The 19,006-nt window shown below is 35.0% G+C and overlaps 1 protein-coding gene across 1 annotated transcript; it reads right to left on the minus strand.

The window, feature by feature from the left end:
* Nucleotides 1–302: 302 nt before the first annotated feature.
* LOC132561770 (SUMO-activating enzyme subunit 1-like) lies at nt 303–18,463 on the minus strand. Its single transcript, XM_060226469.1, has 9 exons — nt 18,378–18,463; nt 17,607–17,718; nt 16,863–16,922; nt 15,902–16,158; nt 12,227–12,329; nt 10,665–10,797; nt 3,193–3,337; nt 2,081–2,150; nt 303–1,418 (listed from the first exon to the last, which is right to left on the minus strand). The coding sequence occupies exons 1-9, from the start codon at nt 18,461–18,463 to the stop codon at nt 1,320–1,322; spliced, it is 1,065 nt and encodes a 354-aa protein (XP_060082452.1). The 3' UTR covers nt 303–1,319.
* Nucleotides 18,464–19,006: the final 543 nt, after the last annotated feature.

The raw sequence follows: 19,006 nt of genomic DNA on the forward strand, positions 1-19,006 counted from the left end.
ACTATCCTCCCTAACCATGTCTATATCATAATCACTATCCTCCCTAACCATGTCTATATCATAATCACTATCCTCCCTAACCATGTCTATATCATAATCACTATCCTCCCTAATCATGTCTATATCATAATCACTATCCTCTCTAACCATGTCTATATCATAATCACTATCCTCCCTAATCATGTCTATATCATAATCACTATCCTCCCTGACCATGTCTATATCATAATCACTATCCTCCCTAACCATGTCTATATCATAATCACATCCTCCCTAAATGTCTATATCATAATCACTCCTCCCTAACCATGTCTATATCATAATCACTATCCTCCCTAACCATGTCTATATCATAATCACTATCCTCCCTAACCATGTCTATATCATAATCACTATCCTCCCTAACCATGTCTATATCATAATCACTGCCTAACCATGTCTATATCATAATCACTATCCTCCCTAACCATGTCTATATCATAATCACTATCCTCCCTAACCATGTCTATATCATAATCACTATCCTCCCTAACCATGTCTATATCATAATCACTATCCTCCCTAACCATGTCTATATCATAATCACTATCCTCCCTAACTATGTCTATATCATAATCACTATCCTCCCTAACCATGTCTATATCATAATCACTATCCTCCCTAACTATGTCTATATCAGTCACTATCCTCCCTAACTATGTCTATATCATAATCACTATCCTCCCTAACCATGTCTATATCATAATCACTCCCTAACCATGTCTATATCATAATCACTATCCTCCCTAACCATGTCTATATCATAATCACTATCCTCCCTAACCATGTCTATATCATAATCACTATCCTCCCTAACCATGTCTATATCATAATCACTATCCTCCCTAACCATGTCTATATCATAATCACTATCCTCCCTAACCATGTTTATATCATAATCACTGCCTAACCATGTCTATATCATAATCACTATCCTCCCTAACCATGTCTATATCATAATCACTATCCTCCCTAACTATGTCTATATCATAATCACTATCCTCCCTAACTATGTCTATATCATAATCACTATCCTCCCTAACCATGTCTATATCAGTCACTATCCTCCCTAACCATGTCTGTATCATAATCACTATCCTCCCTAACCATGTCTATATCATAATCATTGTCCTCCCTGACCATGTTTATATCTCAATCTATTTTTCACTTTCCCACTAAAACTATGTTCATGTACTGCTGAAAATCCCATGTTAAAACATAAATGATCTCCCATCCATAATGAAAAATTATGCGTCATTCAAAGCTTTTGAAGTCTGACATCAGGAAGTTGCTGCTCCGATCTGGTCCACCAGTCCACTGCCTTCCACACCATTGTAGAAAAAGAAGTTGTTGTGAGGTTTATCTTTGTGTGAGACAGCCTGAAATCAAACCAGAAAAAGGACTAGTGACTGCTGGGATTTATCATTAATCTTTGTGTGAGACAACCTGAAATCAAAACCAGAAAAGGACTAGTGACTGCTGGGATTTATCATTAATCTTTGTGTGAGACAACCTGAAATCAAAACCAGAAAAGGACTAGTGACTGCTGGGATTTATCATTAATCTTTGTGTGAGACAACCTGAAATCAAAACCAGAAAAGGACTAGTGACTGCTGGGATTTATCATTAATCTTTGTGTGAGACAACCTGAAATCAAAACCAGAAAAGGACTAGTGACTGCTGGGATTTATCATTAATCTTTGTGTGAGACAACCTGAAATCAAAACCAGAAAAGGACTAGTGACTGCTGGGATTTATCATTAATCTTTGTGTGAGACAACCTGAAATCAAAACCAGAAAAGGACTAGTGACTGCTGGGATTTATCATTAATCTTTGTGTGAGACAACCTGAAATCAAAACCAGAAAAGGACTAGTGACTGCTGGGATTTATCATTAATCTTTGTGTGAGACAACCTGAAATCAAAACCAGAAAAAGGACTAGTGACTGCTGGGATTTTTCCATTACAATCTTTATCCTGATTTCACTCCAATGTTCACATGTAAAAGGAAACTGAATAAAAATGACAGTGTATAGCATACCTTGATGATTTCCTGTCCAAGGATTCCCCCAACCACAGCGCAGACTGGACTGAGCTCAGAAAAACAGTGGCTGTCAAAACAACATTAACATATAAACCAATAAATTTTAGTGTTTTCACAATAAAGGTTTTATGAAATTTGATTGTTGGGATGCAGTTTCTGCATGTCATTTATTAGCAATAATTACAAACATGCAAATTTGATTTTCAAAATAAAGCATGTGCTAACATTTGATGGTGCAAAAATAAGTATATTCAGAGTAGATATAAATACACTTTCCTACAGTGTCACTGTTTGCAATATAACTGTATAAATGCTAACAGTAGCCTTCATGTTTGCTTCCTGAACTAAGACATCAACCTAAGCATGTACAGGTACCTAATATTCGTATATACAGTTGATGAAATTATAATAAAGGGACAATTAAGTCACAGGTAAAATTTTGGAAATTCACCAGGTATAGAAAACAATGGTCTCATGAAAATGAACACAGCTGATAAAGGAATAACTTTGGAAATTGTTTTAAATTCCAAAGATACTATGTAGATGCACAACACCAGTGCTGACAAATCCGACAGTCAAATCCACATGTTGATATTGACTTTGCATGTATTTATTTTATCATTTACTACATACAATTACTGAAACATATAAAATCAAAGTTATACTTCAAGTAAATGATACATAAAGTGAGATTTCCTAGAGTACACCACTCAATTCCATCAAAATGATGAGGTGTTCCATGAATTATTTCTAAACAGAGACTTATGTACAACCCTACAGTTAGGGAATTCTTGATTAGGCACTAAAATCTTTTGTTTCTGTCAATATTTCATAATAATTTGTATTAAAGTATAACACTTTCTTAACTTTGTGACCTTGGTTGAGATAAAATTTTTAAAACCATTTATTTACTTTGTGTTTGTCTTGACCATCACTGTAATTACTACAAGGTACCCACAACTTTGATGTCTGGCACTAATAACTCCCATTAAAAATTACCCTGTTGTACCAAATGGAGCTCTAGGTATCATTTTCGTTTTAATTTTCAGTGACAGGAAACATTAATGTGTGATACAATGTAACTGTAGAGCATAAGAAACTACTGTTACCTTGTGAAATCCTCTGGTACTGTTTTTGTTCCAACTTTCAGATCCTCCATTGTTTCAGATCTCAAAGCTGTCAGTTTTTCCACATCATGATCATGTGATTTCACAGCAGGTCGTCTTCCAAACTTCTCCATGAATCTGAAAAAAACTAAAAAACAAAGTGGTATTACAAAATACCATCATCCTAAAATAGTAATAATACTCAAAATTAAAACACTGACAGGTCATCAAGGAACCCACCATATGGCTATACATATCCCCATAATCATCAAAAAAACATCTGGCCATGTCACTGATGTTGATATCAGACACTCAGATTTCAAAATATATTGCAAGGAAGCCAAGCATACATTATACATGTACTGTAATGTGCTTTAACCTTTGGTTTGTTGACCTCTTGTTTCATTATGATCCATTTTGACCTTGACCTTTGGACTCAAAGGTTAAGTCCCATGACCTTGACATTTGGTAAGTTGACTTGTTTAATTCTGACTAGCTTTTCTTCATCATGTCATAAACAAAATGTTCATTAGTGAAAAGCTACAAAAGATTACCCAGTTACCACGACCTCTTTGACCTACTGACATTGACCTCTAGTCTGTTGAATCCTTGTCTAATTCTGACCAATTTTGCTTCAAAATGTAGCACCAGAATGATCATCAGTGAAAAAGATACAAAATTTGATATTTGGAATTAAAGACATTGATATTTTGCTTTTTGGTTATATTTGTCACACAAACTTGTTTAGGTAGTGGTTATATACGAACTGTCACAGAAACATGTTTAGGTAATGGTTATATACTGACTGTCACACAAACATGTTTAGGTAGTGGTTATATACTGACTGTCACACAAACATGTTTAGGTAGTGGTTATATACTGACTGTCACAGAAACTTGTTAAGGTGTCACACAAACATGTTTAGGTAGTGGTTATATACTGACTGTCATAGAAACATGTTTAGGTAGTGTTATATACTGACTGTCACACAAACATGTTTAGGTAGTGGTTATATACTGACTGTCACACAAACATGTTTAGGTAGTGGTTATATACTGACTGTCACACAAACATGTTACACAAACATGTTTAGGTAGTGGTTATATACTGACTGTCACACAAACATGTTTAGGTAGTGGTTATATACTGACTGTCACACAAACATGTTTAGGTAGTGGTTATATACTGACTGTCACACAAACATGTTTAGGTAGTGGTTATATACCAACACCCTGTCACAGAAACATGTTTAGGTAGTGGTTATATACTGACTGTCACACAAACATGTTTAGGTAGTGGTTATATACTGACTATCACAGAAACATTTTTAGGTAGTGGTTATATACTGACTGTCACACAAACATGTTTAGGTAGTGGTTATATACTGACTGTCACACAAACATGTTTAGGTAGTGGTTATATACTGACTGTCACACAAACATGTTTAGGTAGTGGTTATATACTGACTGTCACACAAACATGTTTAGGTAGTGGTTATATACTGACTGTCATAGAAACATGTTTAGGTAGTGGTTATATACTGACTGTCACACAAACATGTTTAGGTAGTGGTTATATACCAACACCCTGTCACACAAACATGTTTAGGTAGTGGTTACATACTGACTGTCACAGAAACTTATCTACATAGTGGTTATATACTGACTGTCACAGAAACATGTTTAGGTAGTGGTTATATACTGACTGTCACACAAACATGTTTAGGTAGTGGTTATATACACTGTCACACAAACTGTACACTGTCAGAAACAGTGGTTATATAACTGTCACACAAACATGTTTAGGTAGTGGTTATATACTGACTGTCACACAAACATGTTTAGGTAGTGTTTATATACTGACTGTCACACAAACATGTTTAGGTAGTGGTTATATACTGACTGACTGTCACAATACTGACTGTTTAGAAACATGTAGGTAGGTTATATACTGACTGTCACAGTTAAACATGTTTAGGTAGTGGTTATATACTGACTGTCACACAAACATGTTTAGGTAGTGGTTACATACTGACTGTCACACAAACTTGTTTAGGTAGTGGTTATATACGAACTGTCACAGAAACTTGTTTAGGTAGTGGTTATATACTGACTGTCACAGAAACATGTTTAGGTAGTGGTTATATACTGACTGTCATAGAAACATGTTTAGGTAGTGGTTATATACTGACTGTCACAGAAACATGTTTAGGTAGTGGTTATATACTGACTGTCACACAAACATGTTTAGGTAGTGGTTATATACTGACTGTCACACAAACATGTTTAGGTAGTGGTTATATACTGACTGTCACAGAAACTTGTTTAGGTAGTGGTTATATACTGACTGTCACAGAAACTGTCATAGAAACATGTTTAGGTAGTGGTTATATACTGACTGTCACACAAACATGTTTAGGTAGTGGTTATATACTGACTGTCACACAAACATGTTTAGGTAGTGGTTATATACTGACTGTCACACAAACATGTTTAGGTAGTGGTTATATACTGACTGTCACACAAACATGTTTAGGTAGTGGTTATATACTGACTGTCACACAAACATGTTTAGGTAGTGGTTATATACTACATGTTTAGGTAGTGTTATATAGACTGTCACACAAACATGTTTAGGTAGTGGTTATATACTGACTGTCACACAAACATGTTTAGGTAGTGGTTATATACTGACTTTCTTAGACACTTGTTTAGGTAGTTGTTATATACTGACTGTCATAGAAACATGTTTAGGTAGTGGTTATATACTGACTGTCAAACAAACAGTGTTATAAGGTAGTGGTTATATACTGACTGTCACACAAACATGTTTAGGTAGTGGTTACATACTGACTGTCACACAAACATGTTTAGGTAGTGGTTATATACTGACTGTCACACAAACATGTTTAGGTAGTGGTTATATACTGACTGTCACACAAACATGTTTAGGTAGTGGTTATATACCAACACCCTGTCACAGAAACATGTTTAGGTAGTGGTTATATACTGACTGTCACACAAACATGTTTAGGTAGTGGTTATATACTGACTGTCACACAAACATGTTTAGGTAGTGGTTATATACTGACTGTCACACAAACATGTTTAGGTAGTGGTTATATACTGACTGTCACAGAAACATGTTTAGGTAGTGGTTATATACTGACTGTCACAGAAACATGTTTAGGTAGTGGTTACATACTGACTGTCACACAAACTTGTTTAGGTAGTGGTTATATACGAACTGTCACAGAAACATGTTTAGGTAGTGGTTATATACTGACTGTCATAGAAACATGTTTAGGTAGTGGTTATATACTGACTGTCACACAAACATGTTTAGGTAGTGGTTATATACTGACTGTCACAGAAACATGTTTAGGTAGTGGTTATATACTGACTGTCACACAAACATGTTTAGGTAGTGGTTATATACTGACTGTCACACAAACATGTTTAGGTAGTGGTTATATACTGACTGTCACACAAACATGTTTAGGTAGTGGTTACATACTGACTGTCACACAAACATGTTTAGGCAGTGGTTACATACTGACTGTCACACAAACATGTTTAGGTTATATAGACTGTCACACAAACGTGTTATATACTGACTGTCACACAAACATGTTTAGGTAGTGGTTATATACTGACTGTCACACAAACATGTTTAGGTAGTGGTTATATACTGACTGTCACACAAACATGTTTAGGTAGTGGTTATATACTGACTGTCACAGAAACATGTTTAGGTAGTGGTTATATACTGACTGTCACAGAAACATGTTTAGGTAGTGGTTATATACTGACTGTCACACAAACATGTTTAGGTAGTGGTTATATACTGACTGTCACACAAACATGTTTAGGTAGTGGTTATATACGAACTGTCACAGAAACATGTTTAGGTAGTGGTTATATACTGACTGTCATAGAAACATGTTTAGGTAGTGGTTATATACTGACTGTCACACAAACATGTTTAGGTAGTGGTTATATACTGACTGTCACACAAACATGTTTAGGTAGTGGTTATATACTGACTGTCACAGAAACATGTTTAGGTAGTGGTTATATTATATACTGTTATATCACAGAAACATGTTTAGGTAGTGGTTATATACTGACTGTCACACAAACATGTTTAGGTAGTGGTTATATACTGACTGTCACACAAACATGTTTAGGTAGTGGTTATATACTGTCACAGAAACTTGTTTAGGTACTGACTGTCACAGAAACTTGTTTAGGTAGTGGTTATATACTGACTGTCATAGAAACATGTTTAGGTAGTGGTTATATACTGACTGTCACAGAAACATGTTTAGGTAGTGGTTATATACTGACTGTCACACAAACATGTTTAGGTAGTGGTTATATACTGACTGTCACACAAACATGTTTAGGTAGTGGTTATATACTGTGAAACATGTTTAGGTAGTGGTTATATACTGACTGTCACACAAACATGTTTAGGTAGTGGTTATATACTGTCACAGAAACATGTTTAGGTAGTGGTTATATACTGACTGTCATAGAAACATGTTTAGGTAGTGGTTATATACTGACTATCACAGAAACATGTTTAGGTAGTGGTTATATACTGACTGTCACACAAACATGTTTAGGTAGTGGTTATATACTGACTGTCACACAAACATGTTTAGGTAGTGGTTATATACTGACTGTCACACAAACATGTTTAGGTAGTGGTTATATACTGACTATCACAGAAACATGTTTAGGTAGTGGTTATATACTGACTGTCATAGAAACATGTTTAGGTAGTGGTTATATACCAACACCCTGTCACACAAACATGTTTAGGTAGTGGTTACATACTGACTGTCACAGAAACTTATCTACATAGTGGTTATATACTGACTGTCACAGAAACATGTTTAGGTAGTGGTTATATACTGACTGTCATAGAAACATGTTTAGGTAGTGGTTATATACTGACTGTCACACAAACATGTTTAGGTAGTGTTTATATACTGACTGTCACACAAACATGTTTAGGTAGTGGTTATATACTGACTATCATAGAAACATGTTTAGGTAGTGGTTACATACTGACTGTCATAGAAACATGTTTAGGTAGTGGTTATATACTGACTGTCACACAAACATGTTTAGGTAGTGGTTATATACTGACTGTCACACAAACATGTTTAGGTAGTGGTTATATACTGACTGTCACACAAACATGTTTAGGTAGTGGTTATATACTGACTGTCACAGAAACATGTTTAGGTAGTGGTTATATACTGACTGTCATAGAAACATGTTTAGGTAGTGGTTATATACTGACTGTCACAGAAACATGTTTAGGTAGTGGTTATATACTGACTGTCACACAAACATGTTTAGGTAGTGGTTATATACCAACACCCTGTCACACAAACATGTTTAGGTAGTGGTTATATACTGACTGTCATAGAAACATGTTTAGGTAGTGTTATATACTGACTGTCACACAAACATGTTTAGGTAGTGGTTATATACTGACTGTCATAGAAACATGTTTAGGTAGTGGTTATATACTGACTGTCACAGAAACATGTTTAGGTAGTGGTTATATACTGACTGTCACACAAACATGTTTAGGTAGTGGTTACATACTGACTGTCACACAAACTTGTTTAGGTAGTGGTTATATACGAACTGTCACAGAAACATGTTTAGGTAGTGGTTATATACTGACTGTCATAGAAACATGTTTAGGTAGTGGTTATATACTGACTGTCACAGAAACATGTTTAGGTAGTGGTTATATACTGACTGTCACAGAAACATGTTTAGGTAGTGGTTATATACTGACTGTCACACAAACATGTTTGGGTAGTGGTTACATACTGACTGTCACACAAACTTGTTTAGGTAGTGGTTATATACTGTCACAGAAACTTGTTTAGGTAGTGGTTATATACTGACTGTCACACAAACTTGTTTAGGTAGTGGTTATATACTGACTGTCACAGAAACATGTTTAGGTAGTGGTTATATACTGACTGTCACACAAACATGTTTAGGTAGTGGTTATATACTGACTGTCATAGAAACATGTTTAGGTAGTGGTTATATACTGACTGTCATAGAAACATGTTTAGGTAGTGGTTATATACTGACTGTCACACAAACATGTTTAGGTAGTGGTTACATACTGACTGTCACAGAAACTTGTTTAGGTAGTGGTTATATACTGACTGTCATAGAAACATGTTTAGGTAGTGTTATATACTGACTGTCACAGAAACATGTTTAGGTAGTGGTTATATACTGACTGTCACACAAACATGTTTAGGTATGGTTATATAGGTAGTGGTTATATAAGAAACATGTTTAGGTAGTGGTTATATATATGGTTATATACACTGTCACACAAACATGTTTAGGTAGTGGTTATATACTGACTGTCACACAAACATGTTTAGGTAGTGGTTATATATAACACAATGAATAGTTGTTGTTATATAATACTTTCTTTTTTTGAGTTATAACTTTTTAAACAGGACAATGAACAGGAGTATATGCCAGTGTTTTTTTTTGTAAACTCAAGTCTAAGAAATGCCATATATATAACCACAAGTTTGAGTGACCTATTTCTACCACAATTAAGAAGAGGCCTAAACCCTCACCTGATCAGGTATTTATTGCGCTACACCTAAAGCAAGATACATAACATGTAGATATTTGGAGTTCTGTATAATCAACCTTATGAATTATTTCAGATTTTTTTTTTCTAAAATAGAGAAATGCAAATACTTATGGTCAATTAATCCTTTAATTCCTGCCTACATTTGTTGGCTTAACACAATATTAAATATTTTTGTATGGCTTGTATTTAAACAAAACATATGCCAAAGGTCAATACATAAGTTACCAAAGGTCATAGGTCAAATTACCATCAATATCAATTAATATTTTACATTTTTACATATTTTCACATCATATTACAATATCAAGTTACGCCGAAGATCAATATATAGGTTAGCAAAAGTCACATTTAAAACAAGTCATCTATATCAATCAATACTGTATACTTTTCATACACACATGTTGTAATGTAAAGTTATGCTTAATGGTCAATACTTAGGTCACCAGAGGTCACATGTTAGATAAGTGATCAATTTCTATATACAGTCTAACCTGTATTAAACGGCCACTGTTGGGAAATTATTAAAGTGGCCTTTATAGAGAGGTGGCCTCTTTAGTGAGGTTCCTTATTTTCGAACCAAAGTTGCGGCAATTTGTACATTGATATTTGAAAACAGTTTAATAATAAGATATAAAACATCACCTGTAATTATTTATCATCTTGTTTGCAAGTAATTTGAAGACAGACCAATCTTTATATTATGACACAATTATAAATACAAAAGAACAAAATTGAAAGGAAGGCATGAACAATTTTTAATGAAGCTATTGAAAAAAAGCGGATGTCCGATTGTTTCGAACGGCTGTCAATACATTCATTTGCTATCAGATCGTCAATCTCCATAAGACAAGACAGAAATGTGTCATTTTTTAAGTCCTCGACAAATTTTAACGCCCTCTCTTTGATCATGGGTCCGGTCACATTCACTCTCCAAGTGACCACCTCCTGGAACCACTTCACATTTATATTTTCATTTCCTTATTTATGTCTTTTCTATGTCCTCTAAAATTTCGGCTTTTCTTTTTAACATTTGGAGAACTTGCGTCCTGCCAACACCGAGGTCTTTAGCAACGGCCCGTGCACTTTTTCCAGTCTCAAGCATCGAAAGTGCATTGTAGTGTTCTTCAAGAGTTAAAGTTTTTCGTTTGCTGTTCATATTGGGAAGGGATTTGCCACAATAGTGATAATATGCCTGTATTGTGTATACCATTGATGTATATGAAATTAAACTCAATATAAAACGCATGGTGAATTGTGTTTACATGCCATCAGCTGTTTTCTTGTAGGAATGTTCATGTGGCGAGAAAACGTGACTCGCAGTCAAGAAAGCTTGTCAAATGACTTGTGGTCAAAACGGCCGTTTAAATGAAGTTTGATCGCAAGTTTGGGGATGAAAAGGGTGGCAGCGTTAGAAAGGTGGCCGTTAAATTAGGTATCATTAATCAGCAAAAACGATTGGGAGGGTCTGAAAATGGCCGTTATAAGCAGGTGGCCGTCTAACTAAGGTGGCTGTTATGACAGGTTAGACTGTATAATCAATATTTAATACTACTGCTATTGTTTGATTGATGATATTATTCATTATCTTTTAATGCCAATGAACAATTTTAATTAAGTTATATGTTTCCAGTTAAACTGACAAAATAAAATAGTGACCAGACTGGTTAGTTTTTGGTGGAAAGTAACATATCAGGTATATCCAGAAAAGTTAATAATTAAAATGAATTTTCCCTTATGTGGCCCCTCACACATATTCTAATGACTCAATATTATCAACAGTATTTCCCTTGGTATGGAACCTTACAGCAAATTTTAGCTGTCGCCTACACAGGTTTAATAGTTTAATAAAGAGACAGATATTACAACTGAATTAATTAACATTCATTCATTCATTGAAATGGTTCCAATTTATTTATCACTTCACCTCTGTAATGTGTGCATACTGTCGATAAATCCATAATAAATGATTTTTCAGTCTCAAGTTATCTTGTCAACAATCTGATATTGGTCAGTAAATTGCTCTGGTGACCATAGTGAAATCAACAACATAAGTATAAGATCATAAACTGATCATCCCTACAAATATTCATCAATATCATTCAAACTGCGTTTTAATTTCTGCAAGTGTATGGAGAGCAATTTTGGTTAAAATTCAACCAAAAGACCAGAAAGTCACATTCCACTAGTGGTATATCATCATATATTCATTTGATTGTCAGCACATTTACACAATGGAATAACACAGCATATTGTGATACAAGTGGTAGTTAATAGTTATTCCACTAGTCGTATATCATCATATATTCATTTGATTGTCAGCACATTTACACAATGGAATAACACAGCATATTGTGATACAAATGTAAATAATTACCTTTTTCACTACAACTGTTTCTGGCTCCTCAGATTTACTTTTCTTAGCAGCTGGCTCACCATCCCCACCCTCTTCCTTCTTTGCTGGCTTCTTAGGGATTTCCCTGTGATATCATTTTATGAAATAGAGCCACAAAACAAACAAATTTACACAACAGTCTCTCTCATACTCTGTATTAGATAACGTGTCTACAACAGTCTCTCTCATACTCTGTATTAGATAATGTGTCTACAACAGTCTCTCTCATACTCTGTATTAGATAATGTGTCTACAACAGTCTCTCTCATACTCTGTATTAGATAACGTGTCTACAACAGTCTCTCTCATACTCTGTATTAGATAACGTGTCTACAACAGTCTCTCTCATACTCTGTATTAGATAATGTGTCTACAACAGTCTCTCTCATACTCTGTATTAGATAATGTGTCTACAACAGTCTCTCTCATACTCTGTATTAGATAACGTGTCTACAACAGTCTCTCTCATACTCTGTATTAGATAACGTGTCTACAACAGTCTCTCTCATACTCTGTATTAGATAACGTGTCTACAACAGTCTCTCATATTCTATATTAGATAACGTGTCTACAACAGTCTCTCTCATACTCTGTATTAGATAACGAGTCTACAACAGTCTCTCTCATACTCTGTATTAGATAACGTGTCTACAACAGTCTCTCTCATACTCTGTATTAGATAACGTGTCTACAACAGTCTCTCTCATACTCTGTATTAGATAACGAGTCTACAACAGTCTCTCTCATACTCTGTATTAGATAATGTGTCTACAACAGTCTCTCTCATACTCTGTATTAGATAACGTGTCTACAACAGTCTCTCTCATACTCTGTATTAGATAACGTGTCTACAACAGTCTCTCTCATACTCTGTATTAGATAACGAGTCTACAACAGTCTCTCTCATACTCTGTATTAGATAACGTGTCTACAACAGTCTCTCTCATACTCTGTATTAGATAACGTGTCTACAACAGTCTCTCTCATACTCTGTATTAGATAACGTGTCTACAACAGTCTCTCTCATACTCTGTATTAGATAATGTGTCTACAACTGTCTCTCTCATACTGTGTATTAGATAACGTGTCTACAACAGTCTCTCTCATACTCTGTATTAGATAACGTGTCTACAACAGTCTCTCATATTCTATATTAGATAACGTGTCTACAACAGTCTCTCTCATACTCTGTATTAGATAACGTGTCTACAACAGTCTCTCTCATACTCTGTATTAGATAACGTGTCTACAACAGTCTCTCTCATACTCTGTATTAGATAATGTGTCTACAACTGTCTCTCTCATACTCTGTATTAGATAACGTGTCTACAACAGTCTCTCTCTCTCTGTATTAGATAACGTGTCTACAACAGTCTCTCATATTCTATATTAGATAACGTGTCTACAACAGTCTCTCTCATACTCTGTATTAGATAACGTGTCTACAACAGTCTCTCTCATACTCTGTATTAGATAACGAGTCTACAACAGTCTCTCTCATACTCTGTATTAGATAACGAGTCTACAACAGTCTCTCTCATACTCTGTATTAGATAACGAGACTACAACAGTCTCTCTCATACTCTGTATTAGATAACGAGTCTACAACAGTCTCTCTCATACTCTGTATTAGATAACGAGTCTACAACAGTCTCTCTCATACTCTGTATTAGATAACGAGTCTACAACAGTCTCTCTCATACTCTGTATTAGATAACGTGTCTACAACAGTCTCTCTCATACTCTGTATTAGATAACGTGTCTACAACAGTCTCTCATATTCTATATTAGATCTACAACAGTCTCTCTCATACTCTGTATTAGATAACGAGTCTACAACAGTCTCTCTCATACTCTGTATTAGATAACGTGTCTACAACAGTCTCTCTCATACTCTGTATTAGATAACGTGTCTACAACAGTCTCTCATACTCTGTATTAGATAATGTGTCTACAACAGTCTCTCTCATACTCTGTATTAGATAACGTGTCTACAACAGTCTCTCTCATACTCTGTATTAGATAACGTGTCTACAACAGTCTCTCATATTCTATATTAGATAACGTGTCTACAACAGTCTCTCTCATACTCTGTATTAGATAACGTGTCTACAACAGTCTCTCTCATACTCTGTATTAGATAACGAGTCTACAACAGTCTCTCTCATACTCTGTATTAGATAACGAGACTACAACAGTCTCTCTCATACTCTGTATTAGATAACGTGTCTACAACAGTCTCTCTCATACTCTGTATTAGATAACGTGTCTACAACAGTCTCTCTCATACTCTGTATTAGATAATGAGTCTACAACAGTCTCTCTCATACTCTGTATTAGATAATGTGTCTACAACTGTCTCTCTCATACTCTGTATTAGATAACGTGTCTACAACAGTCTCTCTCATACTCTGTATTAGATAACGTGTCTACAACAGTCTCTCTCATACTCTGTATTAGATAATGTGTCTACAACAGTCTCTCTCATACTCTGTATTAGATAATGTGTCTACAACTGTCTCTCTCATACTCTGTATTAGATAACGAGTCTACAACTGTCTCTCTCATACTCTGTATTAGATAATGTGTCTACAACAGTCTCTCTCATACTCTGTATTAGATAACGAGTCTACAACAGTCTCTCTCATACTCTGTATTAGATAACGTGTCTACAACAGTCTCTCTCATACTCTGTATTAGATAACGAGTCTACAACAGTCTCTCATACTCTGTATTAGATAACGTGTCTACAACAGTCTCTCATACTCTGTATTAGATAATGAGTCTACAACAGTCTCTCTCATACTCTGTATTAGATAACGTGTCTACAACAGTCTCTCTCATACTCTGTATTAGATAACGAGTCTACAACAGTCTCTCTCATACTCTGTATTAGATAACGTGTCTACAACAGTCTCTCTCATACTCTGTATTAGATAACGTGTCTACAACAGTCTCTCTCATACTCTGTATTAGATAACGTGTCTACAACAGTCTCTCTCATACTCTGTATTAGATAATGAGTCTACAACAGTCTCTCTCATACTCTGTATTAGATAACGAGTCTACAACAGTCTCTCTCATACTCTGTATTAGATAACGTGTCTACAACAGTCTCTCTCATACTCTGTATTAGATAACGTGTCTACAACAGTCTCTCTCATACTCTGTATTAGATAACGTGTCTACAACAGTCTCTCTCATACTCTGTATTAGATAATGTGTCTACAACAGTCTCTCTCATATTCTATATTAGATAACGAGTCTACAGCTGTCTCTCTCATACTCTGTATTAGATAATGTGTCTACAACAGTCCCTCATACTCTGTATTAGATAACGAGTCTACAACAGTCCCTCATACTCTGTATTAGATAACGCGTCTACAGCTGTCTCTCTCATATTCTATATTAGATAACGAGTCTACAGCTGTCTCTCTCATACTCTGTATTAGATAATGTGTCTACAACAGTCTCTCTCATACTCTGTATTAGATAATGTGTCTACAGCTGTCTCTCTCATACTCTGTATTAGATAATGTGTCTACAACAGTCTCTCTCATACTCTGTATTAGATAATGTGTCTACAACAGTCTCTCTCATACTCTGTATTAGATAATGAGTCTACAACTGTCTCTAATTTTGTATCAATTAACTTACTCTGCATATTCATGATCACCAAGGTCCGAGAACATGTAGCCATAGTAACCAAATACATCTCCTGCATAGAACTTAATTCCATTGTCAGCACAAATTTTGTTGATGCGTTCAAGTTGGGAGGGACCACAACACGTAGCACACACCACATCAAACTGAGTGAAGAAGTCACTATCTTTGTCAGCAACTCTTCCTGAGTCAGCGGTCACTGTAACCATTGGGTTGAGCTGCTGGGTTCGCTCCAGTGAACAAACAGCCCTCTGGAGTAAAGGAAGAACAAAACTTGTGAATTCACTCTCAAATTACTACATTCTCTCTACCAATGGTAAAGCATTTATTTTGGTGACATTGTGTGTGATGTGCTACTGTAGAACACAAATGAATTTTTGTGAATAAGTATCATGTGTATGAAACAATTTTATAAAGAAGGTAATTACTTGTGCTTTGTTAGTTTATCTTTATGTTGTGATTATGTGTCTATGTGTGTTGTCTGTGTCTCCATGTTTTTTTGTCTTTCTGTGTGGTATGTGTTTCTCTGTGTCATGTGCATATATCTCTGACTACATGCATTGTCTGTGTCAATGTCCTGTGTCTGTGCCTCTGTGCTGTGTCTGTGTCTAAGTACTAATGTCTGTGTCTACATATTGTGCTTGTGTCTATGTGTTGTGTCTGTATCTATGTATTGTGTCTGTGTGTATGTTTTGTGTCTGTAACTACCCAGCATATGTTGTGTCATGTCTATGTGTTTTGTCTGATGTATGTGTCTTTGTGTAATGTCTGTGTGTACGTGTAATGTCTATATTAACATATTGTGTCTGTGTTGGGAGCATCTATTTTGTGTTAATACATATATACATTGTGTTATTCTCTTAAATTTCTGCAACATGATGCTTTATTAGCTCTATGTACAATTGATTTGTTTGCTCACAATTATAAACTCATTCACTAAGTGAAAAGTACTTACATTTTTACCAACATCTGACCTGGGCAGCAGGAACTGTGAGCAGGAATCTTCTTCTGTTACCTAAGTTAATAGAAGAAAGAAGAAATATACATTTCTGTATATAACATAATCATGCAGTGTAATTTGTACCTACAGTTCTGGTAATTGTAAGTATGTATCAGATGCAGTTCTTTAATAGTCTTTCTCTCATGTTAGAAAGATAATTTGGTTTGAAGTGGACAGCAATTTGCTACAAATCCATGTACATTAAACTTTCCAAAAGATAGACAGCTTTTGAAAATTATCAAACTTTGAGACAATGAAAGAACATCACTTATAAATATTAATAAATCTAATGATAAAGTTTTAAAATATATGTATAATAATGTTCCAATTGATCAACTCCATCAGTAAATATTCATCAATATCTAGAGAAACACACAGGGTTTTGTATAAATGAAACATAATTGTGAAAAACAACACACTAAAAAATGTAACATAAAAAAACAGACAAACAATACAATTTTCATTCAACTATCTTTTACATCAAGAAACATCTTTGCTAAGCATGGGGAGGTAATTCTAAGTTGGCAATAGATAAGTTCATAATGGATTGGGCAACTTTCACATGCTGAATAAAATTCATCTAAATTATTGCATATGATCAATTATTGATTAATATTTGACAGTTTTAGTGAAACCAAAGATCAATCATGTTTTTATTATAACCAATATTCCAATCACCAACTGTTAAAGAATATTTACCTCTGTGTCATCCAGCATAGTAAGGGACTTGATTCCAGATAACACAATGTTCTTGGCTACTTCTGCACCTAAACCTCGCATTCCTATCAAAAGCACTCTTGATGCACGCAACCTAATTAAAAGTTAAAATTTAATATTTACTCAAATAAACCAAAAAATCTTTTTCGTCAAACTTTCAGATAAATATGAACTTATCACAATATTCTTTTGTAATTTTTTTATTTATGAGAATAGTTCAATAATAGTAATATGCGCATCTGAAGGACAGCAAATCAAGTGCGTTTTTTATTTTAGCCATAGGCCACAATGTTTCTGTGAGTTGGTTATATTCCATTGATGCAGCTTTTGGTTCTAGTTTCCCTTGTTCCGATGGTGAGACAGGAAGTTTCCTTTTTCATCATCAAAACATCTCAACTTAACTACACAATTGACACTCATCGCATGTTATAACTTTTCTGCATGGAAACATCAAGCTGAAAGCTGCACACCTGTGGCTCACATCTGCATCAAAGGATGCTTATCTGCATACAGCAGAATGAACAATAAATGTCATATTAGATTGGTACATGATATGTGCTGTTCAGGGCTTGAGGGAAATTTCATAAAATTACACACACATACAATCTGCTTTAAACATAACTTTCACCAGAACAAACCAGATAAAAATTCCCACTTTATTTGCAGAACTTGCGACTATTTTTGGTGTATCGTAATCATTGTTCCGTAGCGATAAATAATAATATAGCCATCTAGGTTACTTTTAAGTTATACCTTCTTTGGGCGTCAAGGCCCCAAAGTCGAATTTGGCGATCATAAAGCGCAGCCTCATCTTCTGTAATTGTTTGTTGTTCTCCCATAACACAATTTTTAGTGACAAAATGAAACAAGACTTCAGCTTGCACCTTCCAAATCTGCCGGGCACGAAACAGTAACACCTTATTTGATTGGATGAAATACTTCCACTTTGTCCAATCGATGTCATGTACACAGTTTCTCGATGTGGCCATGGGTGATTTTTTTGCTCATTAGATTACCCCATTATAAAGGTTTTAATTAAAAATGAAAAAAAATCCTTGCTAAAATTGGTCCTGTCATGTGAAAGTGGACAATGTGGGGTTTCATTTTTTTCAGGATAATATTTTAGCTTTATGTTGGAGATTACTATTTGGGCAGTCTCGAATCTGTGTCTACGCACCAAAAACTAGCTTTACAGGAAGTGAAATTTTCATAGTGTTCACATGTGGTCATGTTATGAAGAATTTCCGAGTTGGAATTTGCTGAAATGTAAGTACTTTGTTACCATGACAGTGTTGTTTTCTTTTATATTTATTTTATTTTTGCATTTTTTCATTGTATGTACACAAAGAAGTTCACACACACACGCCCTTACATACATACAT

Source organism: Ylistrum balloti, unplaced genomic scaffold (genome assembly GCF_031769215.1).
Source record: "Ylistrum balloti isolate Yb309-2 unplaced genomic scaffold, AGI_CSIRO_Ybal_v1 Utg371276, whole genome shotgun sequence".
NCBI classification, from domain to species: domain Eukaryota; kingdom Metazoa; phylum Mollusca; class Bivalvia; order Pectinida; family Pectinidae; genus Ylistrum; species Ylistrum balloti.

Bases quoted from the DNA above. Each gene is read 5' to 3' on its own strand.
- LOC132561770 (XM_060226469.1), bottom strand. From the start codon at position 18,463: ATGGGAGAACAACAAACAATTACAGAAGATGAGGCTGCGCTTTATGAT. The intron at 17,719-18,377 runs GTATAACTTAAA...ACTTTTAATTAG, and splicing joins GGCCTTGACGCCCAAAGAAG to GTTGCGTGCATCAAGAGTGC. The intron at 12,330-15,901 runs GTAAGTTAATTG...ATGATATCACAG, and splicing joins GGTGATCATGAATATGCAGA to GGAAATCCCTAAGAAGCCAG.